The sequence below is a fragment of the Molothrus ater genome, chromosome 6, assembly GCF_012460135.2.
Source record: "Molothrus ater isolate BHLD 08-10-18 breed brown headed cowbird chromosome 6, BPBGC_Mater_1.1, whole genome shotgun sequence".
In the NCBI taxonomy this organism is placed as follows: domain Eukaryota; kingdom Metazoa; phylum Chordata; class Aves; order Passeriformes; family Icteridae; genus Molothrus; species Molothrus ater.
The window spans coordinates 14,766,444-14,792,600 of record NC_050483.2 but is presented as its reverse complement, the minus strand read 5'-3'; the positions used below and the strand labels follow the sequence as shown (position 1 = coordinate 14,792,600).

At 43.5% G+C, this 26,157-nt stretch overlaps 1 protein-coding gene across 1 annotated transcript in view; it reads right to left on the bottom strand.

Moving 5' to 3' along the window:
- LOC118687564 (receptor-type tyrosine-protein phosphatase eta-like) overlaps positions 1-25,579 on the bottom strand; it is a 73,040-nt gene extending 47,461 nt beyond the window's left edge. Inside the window, 1 exon segment of the mRNA XM_054515273.1 lies at positions 25,304-25,579. Coding sequence (XP_054371248.1) covers positions 25,304-25,372 — 69 coding nt within the window. The 5' untranslated portion in view covers positions 25,373-25,579.
- Positions 25,580-26,157: the final 578 nt, after the last annotated feature.

Genomic DNA, 26,157 nt, shown 5'->3' with positions numbered 1-26,157 from the left:
GATTTAATCTTCATATACTTAGAAGGGAGGGTTTTGCTGCTTTTTAAAAATTCTCTTATTTCAGAAGCCTAAAAACATGGGGCACAGACTATTTTATTCTCTGATTACTTTTTGCATGGGGAAACTCAAATGAAATATGGTCAACACCTCAAAAAGCTGAAAACAGGTAACCTACATACCTATATGCAATCCATGCAACAGACACCATATGCAATCCATACAACTCAATAAAAAAGGCCTGGTTATATTATCAAGAACTGTACACAGCCTTTCTCTGCAGCAGCTCAGTACTAATGCTTTGGCTGAGCACTTAGAGCAGGAAGAGGTGCCAAGTGACAATGGGAGAAAAGAACTTTTGTTCAGCTTTGTTCTTCCCACCCCAACCCACAATTATTATTTTGATCCCCTCTAAAAGAACCAAGTTTGCATTCTGAGCTCTGCTCTGTGTGAATGAAGCAAGCCCCTATCTCTCTGTAGGAGACTACAGACAAGGGGGAAGCTTTCCTCCCATTCCTGATTGCACAGAACACTCCTACAATCACTGTCATCAAACAGCCAGGTCCCAATTCCTGCCCATGGACACCTTTGCAAACCTCTGCTCTGCTCCTTTGCTGCTCTTCTTCAGGTGCAGGATGGAGGCAAGCTGACAAGTAACAAGTTCCACTGTGGAAATTTCAAACATCACTGAGCCATGCTGCCAGCCCAGTCCCTGCCAGGCAAAGCAGGTAATAAATTACCAGGGCAAATTTTGTCCAAGGATCTTCTGAATCCTTAGAGAATCCCATCTGCCTGACTCCTCCAACCAATGCAGCCCAAACACGAGTCCCAGCTCAGGAGCCACCTGCAACAACCTGAGAGGGGAAACTGCCACAAAAAGAGCCCCAGGTTCACCTCACCTAACACCTCTCTTTAAACATGTTCCACAAAAGCAAGACCCAAAATCCACGGTGGGTTTTCCCTATCACTTTTGTTCAAAGAGTTATTAAGTGTCATGTTCCAAATGGAGGCAAAAAGAATAATTCAAAGGCACAAAAATCAGCTTGAATAAAGTTTGCAGTATTTCTGTCTATTTTCACATCACTATTTTCACTGAGACCTTGTTCATAGGTACAGATAAACACAAAACAAAAGTGAGTGCACACATACAGTCATAACATTTACAAGTGAAAGCATCTGGCAACAGTAGCTTGAAACTGCCAGAGCTGTAGAAAGGTCTTCAGCCTGCTTTGGAGCTTTTCCTGGTAAAAACTAATAGGCTTTAGACTCAATCTTCTAACCAAAAGTAATTCCTTACCAACATGACTACAAGAAAAGTCTAAAAATCACCTTTCTTGTTAAAAAGTGTAATAAATATCTTAGACAATATGAATATTAAGCCTCAAATGAAACAAAATGTGTTTGGGGACACAGATAAGAGCCTTTGGCTAAAATAAACAACTAAGAAACAAAAATTATTTCCCTAATGTAAACTGGAGGAGGAAGAAAAAATACTTGCCAGTAGATTCCCATGTTCTGACCTCTGCATGAACTCTAAGTAACCAGTCTGCAATTTCTAACAGCAACAAGAAAGGAAAGTGCATAGAAAGATACTGAAGGATCCCAGTCCTCCCAACTTTTGCTAGGCAGACAGGACACAAGTGAACTGAAGAAAAAACCCAAAAAACCAAAAAACTAGATCTTACACTGCACAAACTGCAGCTCTTTGTAGCAAATCACCAAAATAGTTCACTGTAAGTCACAGATCTGTACATGCCTTGGGAACCAAGGCCTGACTCCAACTGCAAGTTTCTTCCCAAAACCTATGTATGCCTTGGGGTTTAGCTACATTATCAGTTCAAGGTAAAACCAGCTTGATTTAGAAATGCCAGATACTGCATAATCTATCACAACCCAATGTTAATGATTGCCCAGCTTAATTAGTGTTAGCATAATCATGCATCTCTACTCCAAAAGGTAATATTCAAACTATTTTAGGGTACCTTAACATCAGGATTTTCTAGGCTGAAATTAAAAAACAAACCCCAACTGCACCCACTGAATGTGTCAGAAAAGTTACAGGAGATCTTCAGCAAAGCAGGTGTTTTGCCTTCACATAGTGTTAACAAGCAGTAACTACTCAAATTAGTCTGAATAAACTGGTCTTAAAAGTGGCAGAAATATAAGAATAAGGCAATATTACAGTGTCTATAAAATATTGCATGTTTTTATTAAAAGAGGGTTATTCCTAATAATTAAGAAATTAACCATTGTCACCAACCTCAGGTTCAGCAAGGCACAGACATACACTAATACTTTCTTCTCATATCCCATGGTTTGTAGCAGACAGGTCCCTAGAAAAAGCTGGTAAGTTTGGTATGTTTTGGCTGATAGGAAATAATGTGCTTTTGCTACACAGGTGTGTAACATTCTCAGCATGTTATTTTCAGTTTTCTTGAAAATAACAAATGCAGAAATTATTTTAAAAAGAAAAATTGATTTTTATGTTTAGAGGAGCTTCTTGTCTTTGCAACTGTAGGAGAAACTGAATGCTGAAACAACCTCATCAACCATCAGCACATTGCTATTGCCACCATGCTGGACTTCGATTTGCTCTATTAAAATGGTGTTCAGAGCATTTAGCTCTGAAATTGGCATTTGATTTGAGGCTTACAGGGATGGATGATGACACTGCATAAGAAACTGAAATAGAGTTAATGTAACTTTTACTACTGCTGCTGCCGACTCTGGTTGACCCTACCCCATTCCTCCTCTCCTCAAACTGCCCTCACCAAGGCACAGTCACCCACTTGACTGCACAGTGAATTTGTTTAGGCAGCTCACTTGGCAGAGAACTTCTCTTCCAGAATAATGGGAATAGCTTTCTGCTAGTTTAGCTATCTCACCCAGCCCAACACGAGGTCAGACACGGGCCAGCAGAGTGAAAGGGAGCAGCTCACGTCACTGGGTGACACAGGGAAGAAGATGGCCATGAGATTGGCTTGGCTGTTTCGTAAGGCCTCACCCTCTTTCAAACATAAAGGAAAAGATCTAACACTCGCCCATTTCAATGGCATTTGAGGCAGGAAAACATTCACCTTCCGCCAACGACAGTCATTTCACAGAGGTGGCATATTTCAGTTATGTAAAACAAGTAAACAGAATCATTTGCTTATCATTCTTCCTGGTGAAAGCTCTACTGACAGCCTACAAAATGATGGCATGTTCTTTTCTGACCAGGAATCTCAAAAGCATCTTTTCTACAATCCACTCATTCCCTGCCTGCTTGCCTCACTTTCCTGTCTTTTGCCTATGTGAACCAGTTGAAAGACACGAGACGGGCAAGTGACTCCTTTAGAAAAACCAGACAAATTCAGGTCCTTCTGCCTTAGCACTGTACATGGCTGGACATGAGAACATCCTTTTAGAAAGTGCTGTTTTCAAAAGCACTCTCTATTCCAGGCACGCTACTTTATCACTGCCACGACTGAGATGCACAAGGCACTTGCAGAGGGATTATTCTGACACAGCAGGAACAAATCATCTTTCAGCCAGGACCAACAATGAAATGAATGAACCAGTTGGGAACCCCGATGCAATTCATTAGCCAACCTGCACTACTCCTTAGCAGAGGTTAGTACAGTATTTATTCACAACAGAAAAGGTACCATGTGTTCTGCAAGTAATTACTATAAACACTGCACAAATTAACTGCCATGAAATGCTTGTTTTAAAATAAAATGTTCTCCTTCCCCTGTGCAATAATATTAGGAGAACACAAATACAGCAGAACACAAATAATTAGGAGAACACAAAAACAGCAGCTTGAAATAGCAGAACTTGAAGAAAGAAGGAGGAAATTCAGCACCCTTTATTTTGCCTGTTTGTGCAAATTACATATATTTGTACTTCAGTAACACTCAGAAACCAGGGCACCACTCTATTGAGAACTCTGTTCTCATCTGGCAAAACCAGCTCCTGCCCACTGCCCTTCCAACCCAGCCACAGCAATACAGGGTCTTTAAGGGAGTTGGAATTCGATTTATCCCTTTCCCCAGTGCAAAACATTAATTCTATTTGCTACAACATGTGTTTTGAAAGACAAATCTACAGCATTCACCTAATGTAAATACTTCATGGTCCAGAAAAGGTTCAGCCAGATAATCACCTTTTGTGCTGCATGTGGAGGGTACAAACTCCACATGTCATTCCTGTAGGAATGACAAAGTGAGGTAATCTACCCCTCCCTGTTTCAGAAGTTATTTCCAAACTTCTGCTTCTTTGGCAAGGAGACTCAAAGTTACTAAAATCCAGTGGACCAAAGTTAAGAATTAAAAAGCTCCAACCTTGCAAAAAGAGAAAATTTAAGTCATATGCAGAAATACAAAGCCAGCAGCACACACACAAAAAAACCCAAACAAAAAACATTTCCTTTGGCATGGAATGGGAACAGGCAAGGGAGATGTCAGAAGAGTTAAGTGGTCACAGGCTGCAGCTCCACTTCCCATCATCAACAACCAAAAGGCACAAGGGTTCACTTCAACAGATAGCCAGACCTTCCATCTTCCTTTAGAAGGGGAGGAATTTTCCCCTCAGGCAGGGGTGATGCTGAAAATAAGATATAAACTCCTAGAGGCAGCTAAAGCCCTTCTGAGATGTACAAGGGAGTCAGAAAAACAGGGTGGGAGAAATAACACCCCAGGAGCTCTTCACAGCTTTGAGTGCCATTTTATGAAATGCTAATTGAACTCTACACAGCCAGTCATAAATGTGTAATATACTTTCCTTACTGAGATAATGAGAATATTTTTCTTATCATTTCAATACAGTGAGTTAAAAAAATATAAAGAAGTCACACAAGAAGAAGGGAAGCTGCATAAAAGCCAGGATGTTCAAAACAATTGCAAGAACCACTATTAAGGTGTGCTTTTTGCATATAATAAAACCTATTATGTCTAATCACAGAATGTATTCAAGCAACACAAAATCCCACATATTCTTTGAAAGACTAGACAGATAGCTCAGTGCAAAACAATGCACTACCTGTGCACTGAGCTTTTCTGATGAGGAGCAGGAGAAAAGCAGAATTTCTGTTGCTGTACATGCCAAACAAATTGTGCTACTGCAAGCTGTCTTCCAACATTCCCTTAAATTATCTCTATGGATAATGGCAAAACACAAGTTAGCTTGATTCACTGAGCTCAGCATTACCAGAATTTTAACTAAAAAGCTGCATTGTTAATTAGATTTTTTCCCCTGGTTTTAATCAGTTGAAGATATTTATTAGGGATAAGCACAGTTCCTGAAATCTACAAAGGCTTCTGGGTTTTCTGACATATCTTGCTGTTTCCTACAGCACCTTTTCGTTCCCTGTTTTGCGTCTGCCACGTGCAACATGACCAAAAACACAGAGCAAACAGAACATTGACTTGGTGAAAGTGTTGCCAAAAGCTCCAGGAGGAAAGGGTGCACATTTTGGGGTTGGTTTTGTTTTTTAAAAAACTTTCAGTAATCATCATATTCAGAGTCACAGCAGTAGAAAAGTGTCATCAAAAAAACAAAAGCACAAGAGCTGCTGCTTTACAACTTGACTAAATCTGCTGGATTAGGTGCTAGAGGAATTAAGGGTAATCTACTGCTTAAACCTTCCCCAAAAGAATGCCCAGCAGACCACACTACGTGGCCATTTTTAACCTGAGAAGATGTAATTCTTCTGAGATTAATCCAATCCTTCCACAAAAACATAAAGGGTTACAATAGCCACCAGTGTCTTCATTTCTTCTTCCTATATACACACTTGTATTAAACTAACCCCTCAAGACCAGTGTGGAAAACTGAAGTGGAGAGTGAAATGGAGAAGAACAGAGTACAAATTCATATATCCAAAAGGAAGTAAAGTTTACCAAATACTAATAAGCAACACTGAAATACAGAAATCTAGAGCAGATACCCCAAAGTGAACGACACAGTAAAAGTAGAGCATGCCTTATTCTGCAATTTAGGTTTTATTGCATAAAGATTTGTCAGGAAATGTGCCTCACACAGTGTGTATGCATTGCAATCCCTGGTTATTATAATACCTATTACAGAGTACTGCATGACAGGTGCTACTTTCAAGGACTAACAGGAGGCAATTGGGTATTTGGGGGAAAATGCTCCAGGTTGTAAAGAACTGTTTTTGTTTAATGAGTAATAGGCCTTCCTCATCCCCTCCAAAACTGAAAAGTCAAGGAAGGAAAGCAAACACTGAGTGAGGTTACTGTGTTACAACACAATTCCCCCGTGCTGCTTTTAGCTACTCATTAACTTCCACACATATTAACCAGATAACAAAAGAGAGACAAACTCAGTTGCTTCTCCCTCCACACCAAGAAAAAAATGAAGCAAATGATCGGTTTAGAACCACCAAAATTCCTCAAGAGATACATCATACCATGGATAACTGCAGTATGGCTCCACACTCAACGATGGATCCCTACTATTGCCATAGGGCCACAGAGACACCAAACACACTTCTGGAGCCAAAGTTTCGTCTGGAAATTCCCATACTGTAATGTAGCCAGATCCAGCACACCAAGTGATGCCCAGAAAAAAATACACATCACAAAATACTAGTTAGTTGTCATTTCAAGCACCTGACCTAAGAAAACATTCTTATCAAAGCAAGGCCTCAAAAGTAGGCTTAGGGGCGACTAACAACGCACAGGCTTGGACAGCAGCCGGATTTTGGCTTCAGCAGTTTTTGGGATTTATATTTTGGCTTAGGCAGTGTGTGAGGCTCTAGAGACAGCTCAGGGGAGGCTCAGTGAGCAGTCACACAGGTAAGAAGCCAGCTAAGGACAAGAGCAATGCTGCAATGAGCTCCTGACATCAGGGAACAAAGGAGTTGATGATGCTCCGCCTCCACGAGGACACCAGGGTGGTACAGGGCAGCCCCCACCTGAGAAAGCACCACCACCACCCAGCAACACCAGCATTCCCACAACTGCAACCAAGCAAAACCACAGCAGGTGCTGGAGGATTCCTCCCCATAAAAGGGCTTTTTTAAAATTAGCAATGAAAGATGAACAAAACCAACACCATGAAGCACAAACCCCCCTGTTGTGACCCCTAAAACGATGCACAGTCTACAAAAGACAAACTAAAATGGACAGAGCAATGGACCTTTCACTCCCCTTAATTCAATTCTCTCCTTTAAGTCAGTGCACTATTATTGCCCTCGTAATGAGACTGTAACACTGAAGTTTTTCAGCTTGATGGTAAAATCACGTAGTGTCCATCCATCTCCAATAATAGCAATATTGAGACAATGAACTCTATTGAGGCATCTAATAAGGCAGATAGTCATTTGCATAGTACATTTTCTGTGACTCTCTGTAATACAACATCTCAAAGACTCAATTCAGACTATTCTCCTTTCCCACAGACATTTTAAAAAAGGATTCTTTTACTAGAAAAAGAAACAATGACCCCTCCCATAATAGGAGAAAGCAAAAGATAGAATTTTCCTGCCTACGATGAGTGCACACTTTTGCCTGTGTATTTTTATTTCGTTGGGCTAGTTTTTCCTCTTTTTAAAATTAACTGTATGTGCTTTCCATCTCTGTTGTGGCTTGAATGCTCAGAAATTTATTTCTGATTTTGTTCCTACAGGCTTCTGAGCAGGAAGTACCTTGGGATCCCCATCCACCACCACAGAAAAATTTCATCTTTAACTCCTGTGCTACACTCTTTTTCTTCATGTCTTCATATACTTCTCTCCTGTGTGACTCCCTAAATTGTGATTTGCTGGACAGACAATTATGGGCCCTGAATTTTAGGATGGGCTCTGCAATGCAGTACTTGGGTAAGTTTGACAAATCACTTCCCTCCAACAGACTGTAAGAGCCTCAAAGAAATGTACACGCATATAATGTATACTGTGCCTCAGAGTTCAGCTCAAATAACACCTCCAACTTAGAGAAGAGCCTTAGAGAAGCATCAATGATTATGTCCTTGCTCTTCACAATCCTTCTACTTTGCCCTCTTTCCAGTAACAAATCCTGGACTTTGTCAGTGTTCCATTTGGCATAAGGAAGCACACATCTTATTCCTGAAGGTAGTTATGCTATTTCTACCTGTATAATAAAGGCACACACTCAAAACACCACCTCAGTGTGGTCCCACAGCTCTTGTCTGCTCTGCCCTCTGTCCCCCAGCACAGTCCTAGGCAAGCTCCAGATTTTCTTAAGCGCTCCATTTTCTCTGCCAGAGCCCACAAACGGAGCAGTGTGAGAGAGCACATATCCATAACTCATCTCCTCAACTCCCAGCCCATGATACAATCATTGATCCACCTTTGGCCATGAGCACAAGCTCTCTGCAGCCAGGCCAGGGTGCAGAGGACACAACCACTGAGCTACCAAAGTCCTTGGACACTCCCCTGCCACGTCCCAGAAAACCAGCGGTGACACACACTCCTCACATGGGTCAGGCAGGAGGCTGAGCCAGAGCACGGCTCTCAGGTTAACCTTCAGCAGCTCAGTGCTGGGCTCCCAGGAAAACAAAACTAGAGGGCATTTCTGGCAAGTCAGAGAAGGTCAGCGGAAAGGGAGAAAAAGCTGCCACACAACAGCCCTAGTGAGGAACAGCATTGCACTCTTTGTCCAAGTTTCTGATTTTATCAGATTATGCCACAGTGTTAACATTGTTTATGGCCCTATTTTGTCTGTGAATCACCCACTCCCAGAGACTCTTCCTCCACCCCAGATTATAAATAGCACCATATACAGAACGGAGCCTGTGAAGTAAAGGAGACTTGCTGAAACAAAATAATGTATATTGAACTGACAAAAATCTTTCAAAAGCCTTTCTTATTTATTTATAGTGCTGGCTAGACAGGCAGATTCCCACATTTTATAAACCCTGTAGGTCACTATCTCCATTGCTCATTCACAAACAATTCTGCTAATAAAAAAAAAGCCTTCTGGTTATAACTGAACTTATTCTCCAGCATACTGCTTTTTGGCACATGCCTTTTGAAAAGAAAATTTTAAACAAACAGTATTATGTTTTTTTCCTGTTTGAAGGCAACATATGCCTAGACCATGATATGATAATATGACATTATTTATGTATCTGGAGACATTCAAACATTGCAACAAATCTCTTAGAGCTCTATCAGTACATATAAGTAATTTTCTGCCATGTCATAGGAGACTGTGACTTAAATTTCCATTGATTCTATTTTCATAGGAAAATACATTCTCGATAGTAAGTACGAAATCCATCACATGTTTTTTAATTCTCTCTTTTCTCCAGAAACAACTTCTTGCAGTGGGAAGTTCGCAGTGCTGTCATCCAGGTTACAAAACAGACACAGATATGTGGCCAAAAGCTGTAGAGAACAGGCTCCTGTAGTTCAAATGCACACAACACCTTGTTAAACCAAGACATAATGAGCTGCAGGCATAAGGAGACAAATAAGCATATGCCTGGGCATTAAAGAAATCCAAATTCCCCTCAAGATGGGATGGGTAGAAAGCAAGCATGCATGTTTTGCTTTGGCAAGGCAAACCTTCAGTGCTCCTTCTGAACCCCAGGGAACTCATCCCATCTTTCCATCCCCTGCTCAGATGTATTTGCTGCAGCTTCACACCAGAAGAGGATCTGGAGTGGATACATGTCAGCCCAGCAAGGGCCTGCCAAGCTCAGGCACACACATCAAACACACACCACTACAATGCCCCCACCAGCTGCCTGACCCTTCTTACCAGGCACACACACCAACACCAGCGACGCTGGGGCTGGGAGAGACCCTTGATTTTTCCTCCAATTACAGAGACACGGTTACACAAAATGCCTGTGTAAAAGACATCCTGCCCAGAATCGATCGAACAGAAACAGAAGAGCCACTGAAACAATGCTGGCATGTTCTACTGATGAAATTCTTTTTAAGTGCCTAAGGTGAACCCATTCAAGTACTTCACTATTTGATTCACCATTTTCCCCCCTGCCATTCATCACACGATTATTTGTCAAGTTAATGGTTCCTTAATCAGTTATAGAAGTTAAAACCTGATGTAGAAAGGTTCCTCTTTAAAGCACAAAGGAGGAGTAAAACAAAGCACTCCAATGCACATTTCAGGAACAGTTAAATATATTAATACTCTTGCTCTTCTTTATTTTGTAGACTCAACAAAAATCAACTGTTTATAATCTTAGGAAAAAAGGAAAATACTAGTGCCTGGAAAATATCACAGTAAGTCTGGACATCATTTAAGCCAAGTACATGTCTTTTTTTTTATTATTCTCCCACTGCTTATCTCAACACAGTTCCTTTTCCTTTAGCCTGTTTCAAACAATACTTGATAATAAACAAACAAAACTAGATAGCAAAATAAATTATTTCTCACTAAAGGCTCATTTCTTCTCTTCTGTTCCACACTTACAAATAGATACTGTGGACATACACAGTTACATACACATATATATAGAGATATATATGACACACAAATATATTGTGTGTCTATATTACTTAGAGTATCCTATTATCTTATAGTTACTCAAAAACTGACTCGTATTAAAAATGACTTTTTGGTAGAAAGCTAAAACAAGAGTAGGGTCCCCTTCCAATGACTTAGCAGCACTGAAATTCAGAAAGTCCAAGTCTGTGTGTCTTCACTTCACTGTTACTTTAGACCTTCGTGCCTTTTTCTCCACATTTAAGAACAGTTTTCCCAGGGGCTCAACACATTGATTTTCATCATCACTCTGAAATACTGACCAAAGGACCTACAGTAGCAATATTTAAACTTCCATTAGCTCTTTCCACACAAAAAACGTGTTTGTAATAACAATCTTTGTTATTACAAAATCCGATCAACACAGAAGGAACTACAAGATCATAAAACAGGACTGTGACACAATAACAGTGATGAGGATCTCCCACGTAAGTTCTCATTCATGCACACAAAGGGGAAACAGGGAGGAAAAAGAAATTTAATTAGAGCTGACTGAAAAGTGAGGCATATGGTTCACAGGAATTTTTGCTTTCAATTAAAACACCACCCTCCTTCTCCTCAGCAAGCTAAACAAATACAAATGAAACCAAACTATTCTGTGATGTCTATATGCAAAAACTGGATACAAGCATGAAAGAAAATTGGGGTGGAAGCTGCACCATAGACCATGTGCAACTACAGTCTGAGTCCTGCAAAAAACACTTTGTCACAACACTAATAGAGGCACTTATTCCTCTCCATCATCACTACTTGTAACTATCTGTTTCCCCCTCATTAGTAAAACCTATTCCACCTACATACCTAAAATTTGACTTGAGGTGTGGGCAGAAAAGGAAAGGAGGAGAAAAAAAGTTGTAAAGAACAGGGCTGAATTTTAGCAGTAGACTTTTTAATAGAGAAATCATGTTCTGAAGTTTCATATTGATAAAAATGCTAAATTATGAAAATAGCTATGTTTCTAAAATAATATGTTATAGGGAAACATGTAAAAGACAGGGCCATTAGGGATGGATTTTCAATCAAAATGACAAATTGCAATTATGTATATACAGAGAAGACTTCAGAAAATGGGATACACTTGATTTAGAAACAAGTATGAGAAATGCTGTGAGAAAGACCATCCATACTTGCACGAAGAAAACTGAGAATGGGTGGAGCTTTCACCCATTAAATTACACCAGGATTATCTGGCCCAGAGAAGAGAGAGTTTAGGAAAGGCTGTGACACTGGGCTGTGCCACAGCCCTGTCAAGGCTGCCCATCTCAGGTGTGCTTGGAGATTTCACCTGAGCATCACCACCCCAGTGTCTCTAACTGGGGCTGCTCTCACACACTGTGCATCCCACACCACAGAGCCTGGCTGGGGGTGAACACCTGCAGCAGGACAGGAGCAGGAGGAAGAGCTCTTCTGTATGACAGGGAGGCAGGCACTGGTGCTCTGAAAATCAAGGCCAACTAGTTAAATGAGAAATCTGAATGGTAATTCACAGGGTGTAATGTGACATTACTCAGGGTCTCCTGTCAGAAGATCCCTCTTCATAACTTACCCCAAGTGCTTTGGAGGCAAAGTTTTAGGACTATGTGCCAGCATCTGCCTGTATATATTTAGTTAATTATGAAATGTTGCAACCAAAATGCTTCAAAACACTGAGAAAGGGGGAAAACAGATTGCTGTGCCAATGCTAAATACCCTAAAGACCGTTTTTTTTTTTATGGTCTGGCAAGAAATGGACTTTCCTGACCCTTTTAGTGCTCCCTTCACTAAAATTGCCCTTGCTGTAGCTAGGAAAAACTTACATATTTCAGAAATACTTAGGATATCAAAATAAAAAGTCTTAATTGACTTCTGCCTAATGGAGGCTTTGCAGAACTGGAGCACTGGGGGGGGGGGGGGGAAATGCTCTCACCTCAGCTTAAAAGCTAATCAAAAAATCATGGGGGCAAACACACCTCTTAGTAAGGCTCTGTATGGGGAGCTGCACTGGGACACCCTCTACCTGCATCCCAAAATATACCCAGGCAAGCTGAAGCTTCTCCAGCAGCACCTTCTCATGAGGGGGCAGGCACTGAGCAAAGACAGCCAAGAATGGGAGCAGAAGAGTGTGGCTCTGCCTCCATCCTTTGCAGAGGGGCAGAGTCAAATTGGCAGCTTTAACTCCAACATTTCCTAGGCTTTCAGAGATGGATTATGAAGTCACAGAAATGACCCCTAAATTCAGACTGTGTGTTTACACACATACATGCTTAAAGTAACACACGTTTGGGCACTTCAGACAGAGACTGCCTTCCCGTGCATTTTCAAAAGCAAGGTAGCCCCACTCCCAACTAGGGAGTTTTGAGTTCTGAAGTATAATATTATATATATATATATATATATATATATACACACACACATGCAAACAGTAACACCAGTCACATCTTCCCCTCAATAATGGCCATCACAGACTGGAGACTTTGCTACTGTGTAGTGAAGCAGATGAACCAGACAGGCTCACTCCTCTTAAGCTCTCAGATCATCACGGGTTGACCATCAGCAAACACTGATCATCATTACCTCTTTGCAAGCAGCACACAGATGATGATCTCATGTAGAGAGAGTCTGCAGGTTCAACATGAGCTGTCCAGAAATGTCTTCCATCACTTTTAACCAGAATCCAAATTAGAGGGGACAGTGCCATGTTATCACAGCTGTCAAGTGCAGAGGTCTGGGGGTGGCGGGTGCGTGTGAATTTGGCCTCCCTCTCATTTCAGGAAGGGATGTCTCATCCCAAGAGGATCTAATTAAGAAGGAGGAGGTGGACTGGTCGGTCTCATGTCAGAGGGAATACGGTCCAGCTCTGTGTAATGAAACAGCACATACTTGGGCACAGCTTCAACAGCTGAGGCACGCTGCTAGCTTACGTAGGCTGCAGCAGTCTTGCTGCTCATGTACACTCTGTTTACTCATCACCCCCCCCCAACAGCCTACTTCCTTTTCTTCAGAAACTTTGCTTCTCCTTCCACAGAGATGGACATGATGGAGGAGTGCCTACACCCCAGGCTCAAGGAGCCTCTTGTACACTTGTCCTCCTCAGCTACACCCACCCCCAGTTCTTGTTTAGCTCTCTTTGCTGCATTAAAGCAGGGACAGGAACGTCTCAAAGTCCTCCAAACACCACCCAACACATCCAAACCACAGACTGCTCACAAGGCCAGTCACAGCCCTACAGGACATCCAGAAACAAACTGTGGGTTTTGTTGGTCAGAAAAAAAAAAGCAGTACTTGCTGTGCAAAAGCAACAAAAGGGTTTGTTTCAGTTATGTACAATACACGCTGCCTGGGGCTAGAACAGCCTGATGGAAGCCATTCACAACACAGATATTTCACCAGCATACTGATTTTTGCACCTTTTCCATAGAATGGCTGTTACCTTTCGCAGGATCTGCACATCCATGTGCCATCCCTTCAGAAGTTCCCTAGCATCCCAATGCCTCTCACTGCACCACTTGCTACGAGTAGAGGCTTCAGAACTGGGACTTGCTCCATGACACGTATCCAGGGTGATATTCACTGTCCCACTAAATGCCTGCCAAGGTTTTGTGCAGCCTCACTCACACTCCTACTCCCTTTTCCCAAGCACTCGAGTGGTTTACCACAGGCTGCCCTGTGTCTAGAGGTAAATGTCTATCTCACCACACAAGAACCCTTTCCCCATCTGTGCGTGATGTAAGGAATGCCTTTCCTATCTACAAACCCACCAAGAATTAGCCAATTCACTTAGAGAAGAAAGAGACGAGACCCCACAACCCCACTTTTGTCTGATTTATAACCCATTCATGACCAAAAAGGAACCCTGTATTCACAAAATACAGGAAGTTATATAAAAGAAGCTTTTTTTTCCCCCTTGCAGCTCTCATTTTTGATGCAGTTTGTGAACAGAAGTGAATCCTGGTGGAGACAGGTGAGGTGGGTCGCTATGCTGATTTCCTATATGCACCTGCTGACTGAGGAAGATTCCTTTTTTGAAGTCACTGCCAGAGTTCCCAACCCCACAAGATTCCTTAGTACTAGCCATGTACAACTGCAATGCCCCATGGCATTAACAACCTCCAGGTCACAAAACAAAACCACTGAAAGAAAGGGGAGGAAAGTGCAAAAAAGATTTGAGGCATGGCAGGTGAGCAGCTCCCAAGTCCTCGAACAAATCTTGACAAAACAACCTACTGCAAGTCCTAGAACTTCTCAATCATTAGCTTTATCTTCAAAACTCCAGCAGGATTTCATCAGCGCTATGTTCCATGGTGGAGCATGAAACAGCAAATGTCTGAGATCAGGAAAGCAAAAGTAAGAGGTCTTTGTTCAGAACGGAAACTGAAGTTTGGCACTATCTTATCTCCCATCTTTTCCACAATTTCTACCGGAGGAGACAGAACGTTCAGCTGACCAGTTCTCACTGCAAAACTCAGATTAACACCCATGGAATTAATTTTGATGAAATCTGGAGACAACAGTGACAAATACCACACGTAGCAATGACTGAATAAATGCCCATATATGAGATACCTGTTTGCTCTTTCATCTTGCCTTTTTCCAATTAAAAAAAACAATCATTTACAAGAGAGAAGAAGCAACTAAAGTGGGCAATTTGCAGAAACAAGACTGCAGGAGACTCGATCTGCAGCAACAGGCTTTTTTTTCAGAGCTGAGCATTTCAACTTACTGTTTTTCTCAGCAGCTGTGCCAGGTGTTGTGAATAGCCCTAAACTTAGGGATAGGAGGAATCACTCACACACTGCTTACAAACCATAAGTGCACTGCACAGAATTCTGCATGCAGCATCAGAAATGACCTTCTGTCCAGCAGGAGCACTGCAAGCAGGCAGTGGCTCTGCTAGATGAAGCAGGGGCTGCCCTGTGTGAATCACCCACTCATTAACTTAATGAGTTAACAACTCATTGCAGTACAGCAGTCCCTTCCTGCAAGTCGAAAACAGTGCAAGTGAGTGAAAAGGACATTTTTTTTTTTGTAGGCTGCTCAAACTTTCAGAATTTAGAAGAGAACTATTTGCACCAATTAGATGAAGTCCTAACCAATTCCACCAAGAAGAGAACTAGGCTCCATTATCAGTGAAGGGGGAAAAGCATGCTCTGCAGCAACTCAATAGCAGCTCTGACCTTCTGCTCACTCCTCCTGCAGTGCTGTGCTTCACACACTGAACCAGGAAATACTTGAACAGATACATGTAAAATTATGAAGACTGAGTCAGAAGACAATAGTTAAATAAATACCAGTTAATCCACATACCGTAGATCTGTCTTGTAGGACTGGGAAATGAGTATCGCCTAAGGCTGCTCCAGATATTGCACCCACCTGCAAATATTTGCTGCTGGCTAAAGCTCAGCACATGCACTCTCAGCAGCAGCAGCAGGACTCCCCAAAATATTGCAGACAAGAAAGAAGGAGAATGTTAGCGGAATTCAGAGTACAATAAACTAATTACATCTTTTCATCATCAAAAGCATATAATAGGTTGTTGGAAGACTTTTTTTAGTTTGGGTGTTTGGTGGTTTTTAAAAGCACATTATAAAGTTAATTAAGGATGCACCTCTTTTTTTCCAAGAATTTTAGGCCTTCAAATTCATGAATATAGAGAGCTGATTGTCAGCTTCTTTAATGTGGCTATTTTACTTCAAGTGTACAGCAGACATCAGAAACAAGAATGTCACAGAGGAATTGAGCACACACAATAAAAGCTCAGAAGCAATTACAGTTTCATTATGTAGCCTTAAATCCACATATAAATACGTTAAGACATTTATATTTTAGATAAACTACCCTTCAGCAATTGTGAAAAATCATTGAAGAGAAAGACAAGAAGATAAAAATTCACTAACATGGTGCTGGAGGACTTGGCCATTAAAGTCACACCTTCTGAAGAAACATCTAAACACTTTGTAACAACATTTCATCTGTAACTGTTAAAATGGAAAAAAGGCTGAAAAAAAACTGTTAAACTGGAAAAAACGTCTCCAAATGGATTCAACACATAACAGAAGCAAAAAAAAAAAAAAAAAGGCTAGGCTAGGATTTTTTCCCCTCTGGATCTCACTGAAATTTTAACATGTCCAAATGCAAGTCCTTAATAAGTTACAGACAAAGGCAAGTTTTCTCTTTTAATAGGGAGAAAGGAGTGTATTGTTGAGATTTGTCATATACATACAATTTCCTGCATTGTTATGGAGATTACAGAACAAAGGTCCAACAGATCCACTTCTAGATCTTACAGCCTTGTCCTTTCCCATAATTATTGTCTTAAAATTGGATTTCATTTAAGACATTCATAATACCAATATCTACCAGTGCTTAGCATGTGCTAAGCTTAGGGGTAGTTCCAATTATTTTTAAATGGATGTGGCAATGCATTTAATTTATCACTCAAATGAGCAATTTAATAGTACTAATAAGGCAATAGGTTTTTTAGTTGGTTGTAAGAAGTCTTAAAACTAGTACAAAGTTAATTAGAATAACTGGCTAGTCTATCACTCACTTGAAAATAAATGCAAAAGAAACTTTCACAAAAATTTCTTATTTTTTCCTTTCATCTCAGAAATAGGACTTTGAACAGCAGAGATATTGAATTTTTTAAAAATACCAACAAACAACTTTTATCCTGCAAATATTAATGCCACTCCTTTACCAGATGTAAGAGTACGTTGGTCTCCTTTCCTCAGCAGTCTGGTACAAAATCTATCAGAAACTCTGAGTTTAGAACACCAGGCCTGTGTCTGCAACATGCTCAGGGTGCCAGATAAAAATGCCTGATCCTGACCTCAAAGTTGGGCTGTTCATTTCTCCCTGGTGCCCAGCTGCACAGAATTAGAGGTGAATTACTCTGGAAGTTATGCAAAGATAACGAACTTCCCCTGAGAAAGAACTTCTTTTTTTTTGTTGAAGATACACACTTACAACGACTGTGGGAAGGAAACTGTGGTTACAATTCCTGCATTTCCCCTCTATAAAATAGAAAAGTATAAATCCATAGAAGGTGAAACCATCAAAGACCTCAGTTAACCAGGCACAGCCTACTTAACAAAAATATCACATCAGAGCTGACCACAAAAAGGATATTTTCATTGGTACTGAACTTCAGGCCAAGTATTAGAAGAAGCAGCTGACCCTGCAAGCAGATGGAAAGAATACTAGAATTTAAAAAATATAATTCATGTAGCAGGAAAGTCATGGACTCAATTCTAAACTTGATTATAAATGGGCAATTATAAAACGTGCAGTGTCAAGAAGACATTAGAATTCCCATCTCTGCCTTCACTAGAGAAAAGCAAATAAAGAAAACAGAATTTGATGATCCAAAAGGCTCCTACCGATTTGTTGTTGTTCATTTTATTTCCCCCTTGATTTATAAGTACTTATAAGTATGTAAAATTCCTGCAGAATCAAAGACCATGATCACAAAAGGAAGAAAGCCCTAAACTCCCTTATTAACACAATACAATTTTACATATGTAAATTTGATGCCAGCCACAGGCACCCATTCTTTTCCTCACATTGTGTTTCATAAAAAGTCACATTTACTGTTTAAAAAGTACAGTGAAACCGTGGCACATCTCACATTGTACTAAAACCACCAGCAAGGGTGAGTCCATCTCTTTTGATGGTTCACACTGTTACTTTCTGCTAATGTGCATTTCTTTCACCTGCAACCCAGAGGGAAACAGTGGAAGCCCTTCTCTTTGTCAGCCAAAAGCACATCTTGGTCTCAGAGAGCTCACTTGTCCCAAATCCCTGCTAGCACACAAAACTGGTTGCCTTTCCAATCCAGATGTCCCTGGTGGTGGAAGCCTCGTCCATTTCCACACCAGCATCCACCCTGCTCTTTCCACTTCAAAGCACAGAGGCCACCTTGCACAAAGTCAATCAGCAGAGCAGGTTTTGACAAATAAAGACAAAGATGGGACCTCTCTTACTATGAATTCAGATGAAACTAACAATTCACCTGTCCTTAAGCTGATGCAGACAGATGAAGGCAACTAAAATGAAGTCTCACCATTTTCCCCTTCTGAATCATGAAACCTTCAGGAAAAATAAGTTGAAAGTTTCAAGGGGACAGTCTGGGAATCAGTTGTCTGAGCTACTTTGGGCATGAGGAAATGCTGGGAAGGAAAGGCAGCAGAAAGAAGCAATTTCCACTTATCTACAGGGACTGTTGATCCTGCAGGCACAACAACTGCTACAGGGAGGCAGCAGGAAGCTTTCCCAGCCTGTAATACCATGGATGGTCACAAGCTTTGCTGCTTATATAGGCTGGCCTGTCCCAAAGCTAAGCTCTGCTGCCCCATCCTTTGCAGCACCATCCTGTCTCATGAGTCAATGTGGCACTCACAAACTCACAGTCTTTTGGATGGCACCCTCTGCATGGCTCTCTCCTTTGAGAAACTGAGCTGGTAGAAAATAGAATTTGGAAGCGAGGACTCAAAATCAGGTATGTAGAAACAGTCTTGCCAGCAGTGACCTGCTCATGTGTGTATATAAGAAAATAAACAAGGATGCTTATTCAAAGTGCTCTAATTTACTAGAATCCAAGGGCACAAGAGGAAATAATGACAGAAAGCTCTGCCTAAGCTCCACCACGACGGGAAATGCAGAAACAAAAGCCACAAGCATTCCACACCCTCCAGAGCCATCTACCATTGCAGAGACAAACCATCAGCAAGCAGAGCAAGATGTGTAACATCATGAACTGGACCAGGAGTTCCTCTTACAGGCATGCAGAGCTCCCTGTCTTAACACCCACCTGCGAAGACATCCATGAATGATTCATTTTAACACACTCCATTAAAAAAAAAAGTCCTGCTGAACTAGCAGAAGCTTTTAAATATGCATTTAAAGCTATGCCAATCTACATCCCTCAATGACCAAGGACAGGCTACCTTTTCCACAAAGCTGGTCTGCACAAATAACCCTCTCTGGGGAGCACTCCTATGCAGGCTAGGTACAGCCCAACTGCTTGCAAGCTGGCAGACACCAAAAAAAAAACCCTTACCAAAATACTGGCAAAAGGAAGTAAGGAATTACTCTGAGAATGCAGCTGATCACAGAGCCAGCTGTGTTGTAGATACAAATAACAGCCTAACAAGGGCAAGCTCCCAGCCACTCACCTGGACTATGATGGGAGAGAGGGCTCCAGCACTTTGGGGCTCAGAAGTGCTAAGAGACTGCATCTGCTTACCAGGCCACAAGAGACAGGCTGTAATTTGCAATAACGCTCTGCACCTGATGTTCAAGTCTTTACTTGGCGATTTTACAGTCTCAGAAGCAAAAATTTTTACCTTCAATGAGGAAAATGGGGCTGAAGTTCACACAAATTATTCCTTATATTCAAGCCCTGGCTCATTTGGTGCACAGACCACAAAACCAGTACTACAGTATGTGGACATCATTCTCCTGCACACCACAAAGCCAAACCAATCAACCAAAAAACCATTAGGCCCTTCCAATAAACAAAACACCCAACCCAACATTTAAAGAAAACACCCACATTCTCAACCCTAAAGCAGAAGCCCACATGCAGAACATAACAAAACCTTTGCATGCAATAGGAGAGTCCCATTGACACACTAGGTATTTCTTTTCCTTGTTCAGTTTGGCTGAAACTGTACAGAAGAATGAGAAAAATCAGAAATGCACCAAACAAATGGGAAGTACAAGAAGAACAGGAAACAAGCAGAAGGGCAGCACTGAAGAGAAAAAGACTTCCAGGCACTGGCTAGGAGAGCCTGAAGGTGATCCTAGCAGGGTTCCCTTCTCCTCCCCAGAGCAGTACTTGTGTCAAACACAGCCTTAGCCCTCTTCCCCCTCATACCAGCTGGGTTTGAAGCACCATGTAAAGCCAAGGTCAGGTCTGGCACCACAGCAAACACCAACATCCTCCTTCCTCCTTTAGAGCTGCCATTTCTTTTTCTTTATAGGTGCATTTTCTTCAATTCTGAGACACAGTTAAAAGCACAGCTACCTTTTCTCCTATTGCATTTCTCCATGTGGAGAAAGAAGCTTTCCTACATTGCCTTTGGTATCTTCACAAAGACCAGAGAAGGAAAAGAGTGATGGGTGGACTGCTTGGTTTCAAATATCAAGGGGTTCTTCCAATTTCCTGATGATGATAGGAAAAGAAGTACTTTCAGTGACATGCCAAATACCAACAACATTTATGGAAAGATATGGACATAGCTTTTCCTGCCTTTTCTACTGAAAGCCCATGAAGGCCATAGAAGATAACTAAATGAGGCCATGCATTTATCGATTCAACTCTGGTTGGACCACATTTACATGTCCATTCTTTGTTGGATTACAGAAATACTTTTCCCACTTAATCTTGGATTTTCTCCTGGAATTTTGGATTAATAGCCCCAGGAGGCCTGTTTATGTGCAGATACATTTGGGAACAGCTGGAAAGCACTTAGAGAAGAGCCTTGGTGCAGCCTTCCAGAGCAGTGCATCTGTTTTGTTCTTCTCTTTCTGTGATGCCTGATCACTCTTTCCCCCACACTCTTTGCTTTCTAACACTTCATATTAGCACATGTTTACCTACACTTCATTTTCTTCCCCCCTCTCCCAGTTGAAGTCTTCCCCTACACAGTCATCTCCTGCTGAAAAATTAATTTCCTACTGATAGCTCCATTTAAGGCAAAGTTCTTTCACTCACCCATCCCTACATAGCAGTAGGCCCTCTCTGCTGGAGAAAACTCAGCTAGCTCCTCCTACACTTCCAGCAACCTTTCACGATGTTCAAGGTACAATTTGCATTCAAATTCGGGAGTCAAACTAAAAGCATCAGGCTAACAACCAGATGTGCAGCCACCAACTGGTTTATTTAGTGTCTCTTGCCTTTACTCATCCTGAGAATCTTTCAAGCAGGCAAGTAAATGTCATAGGCAGGCTTTGCACCTACAAACATCCAAGTACCCAACCACTCTCCAGCACTGTCAAAATGCTCCCTCTATGATACACTGTAACTCTAGGAAGGAAATGCATAAATTAAAATTATATAGATTATGCCCTGCACAATGAACAACCAAAGATTTTAAAGCAGCAGCAATTTTGCTCATATTTAGAAACTCCAACCATAAAAAAATTACATGCCATGAAAATTCTCAACAAAGACTTGCATGTAGCTCCCATAATTGAGGAAGTACTAATAATAGCGTGGCTGTTTGCACAGACAACATTTCCACTGTGAGCCTCAATTCTCATCTCAAATATGCAGAAGAAGATATTTTGTTGTGTGTTGCTGGCTGGAGACTCAAAGTATTGGAAACCATGTGAGAGTGCTGCAATGTGCAGCCAGCCTATGCCTCTAAGGAAGCACATCCATGCCACACTGAAGACAAAGCCTCCATTGAGCCCTGCAGAAGGTGCTTGTCTTGTGGGGCTTTGTAAGGAACATAAAGAAGCTCAGGAAATTAACCTGTGTTGCTGTTGTAAGCAAAAATTAAAGCAATCATCATACAAAAATAACCTGGCCTGGCAGATGAAAAGTTTATTTCTATGCTCCTCAGCCACAAGCAAACTCTGTTCACAGCTCCAGCTTCCCCTTCTGGTCTGTGCTGCCTAAGGTCAGGCCTGCTCAGATCTCCAGATCAGCAATGCTCATACTGTGTTTTTAATAGTGGCCATTAAAGGGTTTACCCCAGAAGTACATGCACAGAAGCAGCAAGGGAGCCTCGCATTTCTCTAGCTTTATTATTTTGTAAGCCTCTAAATGAGCTGTATGTAGACCAGTCACAAAGTTAAATGGAAATGACTATTAACTTCTTCTTGCATCTGCTGAAGATTACCCAGAATAATTTCACAAACTAAAATTTAAATTTAGTGTACTACACAGAGGAAGACTCAACAAGGATGATTAATAAGGACAAATATATAGCAGACATTATCTCACATGCAACATACACACATGGCAAGCTCACATTTGAGATAAGATGGTTCTTCATTTAAACTTCTCACTTGAAAATTCAGACCAGTAAATAAGTGATAATCCTATATAATCAACTCACACAGTATCAGTAGTTCTGTGCATGGAATAAGATGTAACAACAAGCTATTAGGTCCACATAAAAGGCATTTGTAATTCTCAACACCAAAACAAGCCCAAAACCACTGTCTGTTGCTCTTTTAGTACTAGATGTTATTTATCATATCACTGATGTGATCACTCTCAACAAGAAACAGAGAGCAAGGTTTGTTTTTTAACAACTCCAACCTTGCCCACTATGTTGTAATTCCTGAAAAATAAGCAAGATGCTTATCCTTGAGTAAAAGGCACCACAGAAAGATCATGTGCCCATCACACCACTGAGGAGCTGCCATGACACAGCTATTCCACAGCTCCGGCTGCTTCCCGGTCCCTGCGTGTGGCTGGGCCCACAATGGTGCCAGTGTGCAGTGCTGTCCCCTCTCCGACCCCACAGCCATCTGAGAGGCAACACAGAGGCCAGAGCCAGCCAAGAGCCACTTCCACCCCAGCCTTCCCACTCAGGGGCTGGCTGGAGACTGCAAGGAAGAGGCAATAGTTCCTACTGGCAGCACATGAAGGCCCAGCTCATGCCACATGCCTGCCAGCTGCTGTCACCTTCCTCCAGCAGCTCCATGCCTCCCCAGGCAGTGCCAGGCCATGTCCCTGCACCTGAGCACACGCCACACCTCAAACAACACCAGCCAACTCTAACACCTGCCTGAGCCTATACAAAGAGCCCTACACAAAGAGCAAGACTTGGCCCTGTTAGAGAACACCCTCATTTTTAGAGGGCAAGACCTCATCTGCCCTGTTAGAGAACATCCTCATTTTTACAGGGCAAGATCATGTGAACAGCACTGGAACAGCCAACAAGATTATTGCACTTGAAGCATTGCCTCTAAGCAAGGCTTTACATAGGCATCCTTACAGCCTATAGAAACATAACGACTTTTCAAATATGAGTTATCCAGCCCTACGTGGCTACAGTGAAATTTAGTGAGAGGGTGATTTGCAGAATCACACCATCAGTGAGCACCTGGTTTACACCCTAGTCCTCTAAGGAAAAAAATCCTTAAGGACCTTTCTCCCCGCCTGTCTGCAGTCCAAGCACATACTCTTCATGTTCAAAACTCCACCAGGTGCTGATCAGCACTAGGTAAGAAGCCTGAGAGTCTCAGTAAACTGAGACTTCCTCGCCTCAGCTTTCACATTCACAAGTACAATCAAGTCAAAATTGAGAATGTTGTCTGATGAACTCTCAGTAGTGACACTATGAGCTGCAGGGTCCCCACCTGAAGTTATGAGCCACACCAAAATCTGCAGATCTGACCTATATCCTGTAGCATGTTGATAGGACCTCTGATAACATCAGGGTTAACGAGACCTAGCTGAGGGTCCACAGCTGGGTCCCAAGATGATGAATGCATAAAATTAACTACATGTAATTGAAGAGCGGCTCCACTGTTTTTAGTATTATTATTAATCATACTAGACACCAATTAAGAGCCTGACTTAAGAGAACATTAGAGATCACTAAGTCACAAGATATCATACACAGCTTGAGAAGAAAAACTGCAAACAACAGAGGTCATGGCAGGCAGATCCTGCAAGACTGTACCCAAAGAGAATCCAGGCCTCCTCTGAGGTCTTCCAAAATGCTGGTATACTTTAATATCCAATTCTGTTTCAGCTCTTACTCAGAAGAGATTTTAAACCTAGGCTTGGTACAACAACAAACAGAGATCAAATGACAAAACACTGCAAGGAACCCCAAACTAAAACAGATGAGACGAGATAGCAAAGGTTTACAACAGTCAATTGCAGCCAATGGCCGCAATCACAAGCTGGCATCAATGCAAGGTAAGGAAAAAGTAGTCAAAAACGTAAAGCAGCAGTACAGTTCTGCTCTACAGCTCTCAGGCAAATCCGTCACCACAGATTACTGAGCACCTTGGTTCCTATCAACACACATTCACACTTCTGTAGCAGAAACCATTGAGGCAGAGAGGACAAGCGGCTACATCTGGAAGCAAAAGTTCAGCGAGCCCCAGAACACTGGAGTTCACAGCGGCCATGAAGCACTCCTACGGGAACACTGAGAACACATCAGCTGAGGGAAGCAAGGCTGAGAGTCTGTGCCAGCATGCTGAGTGGGTCACCTGGCACGCCATTCTGATTTACATCAATGAAAGGTGTTCTTGGAAGGACACTCTGCAACACACGTGGGAACAGAGCGGGGCCTCAAAGCCAAGCGTGCTGGCCAAGGCCTCCTGCTGATCAGCTGCCCGGCACCGCTAGGGCTGCTCGCTCCGCACCACGGCAGCGTTTTCCCGGGGAAACTCCGCGCTGATCCCGAAAGCCGTAACCCAGCGGGTGATGTGCACCAGCGGCACGGGCGATGCGCAAAGACCCCCTTACCACATATACCCTATTAATATAATCAACCAGCAGCGACACGAGGAGGGCAGGCTACAACACGGGGAGACGGGAGCCGTGCCTGTTGTACCCAGGGCAGCTTTCACCCAGGAAAACAACCGGGACAGCCTCACGCCCCGAAAGGAGCCACGCGGCTGCCCCGCCGGGTTAAACCCCAGCACAGCCGGGCGGGGGGCAGGGGGAGGCCGCGGGGATCCCGCCCCAGGTGAGCAATGCCCCGGCCGGGCCACACCGCGGCCCCAGCCTCCCCTGCCCTCCCCTCTGCGGGCGGCACCGGCGGAGCCGCTGCGGGACAAAGCCCGAGCCCGGCCGCACACCTGCCCTGCCGAGCCGCGCCGGGGGCAGGTGCGGCAGCCCCCCGCCTCCCGCAGCTCGCTCTCACCTCGGCCGGCAGCAGCAGCAGCGGCGGCAGCAGCAGCAGCAGGAGGCAGGGCAGGGGCAGCCGGCTCATGGTGGCGGAGAGCGCTCCCCGCTGCGCGCACGGCCGCTCAGCCCGACGCCGCCGCCCCCGGAGACATGGCCGGGCTGAGCCCCGCACCGCCCGGCGTCCCGGCCCTCCCCCGCGCCCCGCCCTGCGAGAGGCGGGGGGACGGGGCCGCGGGGAAGCCCTGCGCGGGGCGGAGTGAGGGGGCGAGCGGGGCAGCGCTCGCCGAGAGCCGGGACGGTGCCCTCCGTGCGCCGCCGCTCCTCGCCGCCTCCCGCCCGCGGCTTCAATGGCCGTCTGGCAGCGGGCGGAGGGGCTGCGGCTTCCCCGCCTTCCCCCTCCCTCTCTCCCTGCCGGCATCTGACATCTCCCCCCGCCGGGCCGGGCCGGGCCGGGTGAGGAAGTGGCTTTCTCCGAAAGTTTCCCGGTCTCCGTCGGCACCGCGGAGGGAGCGGCGCCGCGGGCGCGCCCGGGCGGCCCTGGCACGGTGCTCGGGGGCGGGCAATCCGCGGAAGGGTCAGGGGTAAGGCGAGGTTAACCCGGCCCCGGGGGCTCCGCTGCCCGCCCCGCCGCCGGCCGGAGGCGAGCGCTGCGCCGTCCGCTCCACACGCGGCCCCGGCGGGGTAAGGGGCGCCCCTTACCCCGCCGGGGGTTTGCCGCAGTGAGGGGCTCTGCTTGGTGCACCATTTTTCATCCCCAAAGAGTCCCCCAAGAAAGTCTCATCCCGCTCCAGGCACGGGTTTGGACATGTTTTATCTATGTCATCAAAAGGGACGTGACATCATCAAACGCAATCACTTCTATAACCTTAA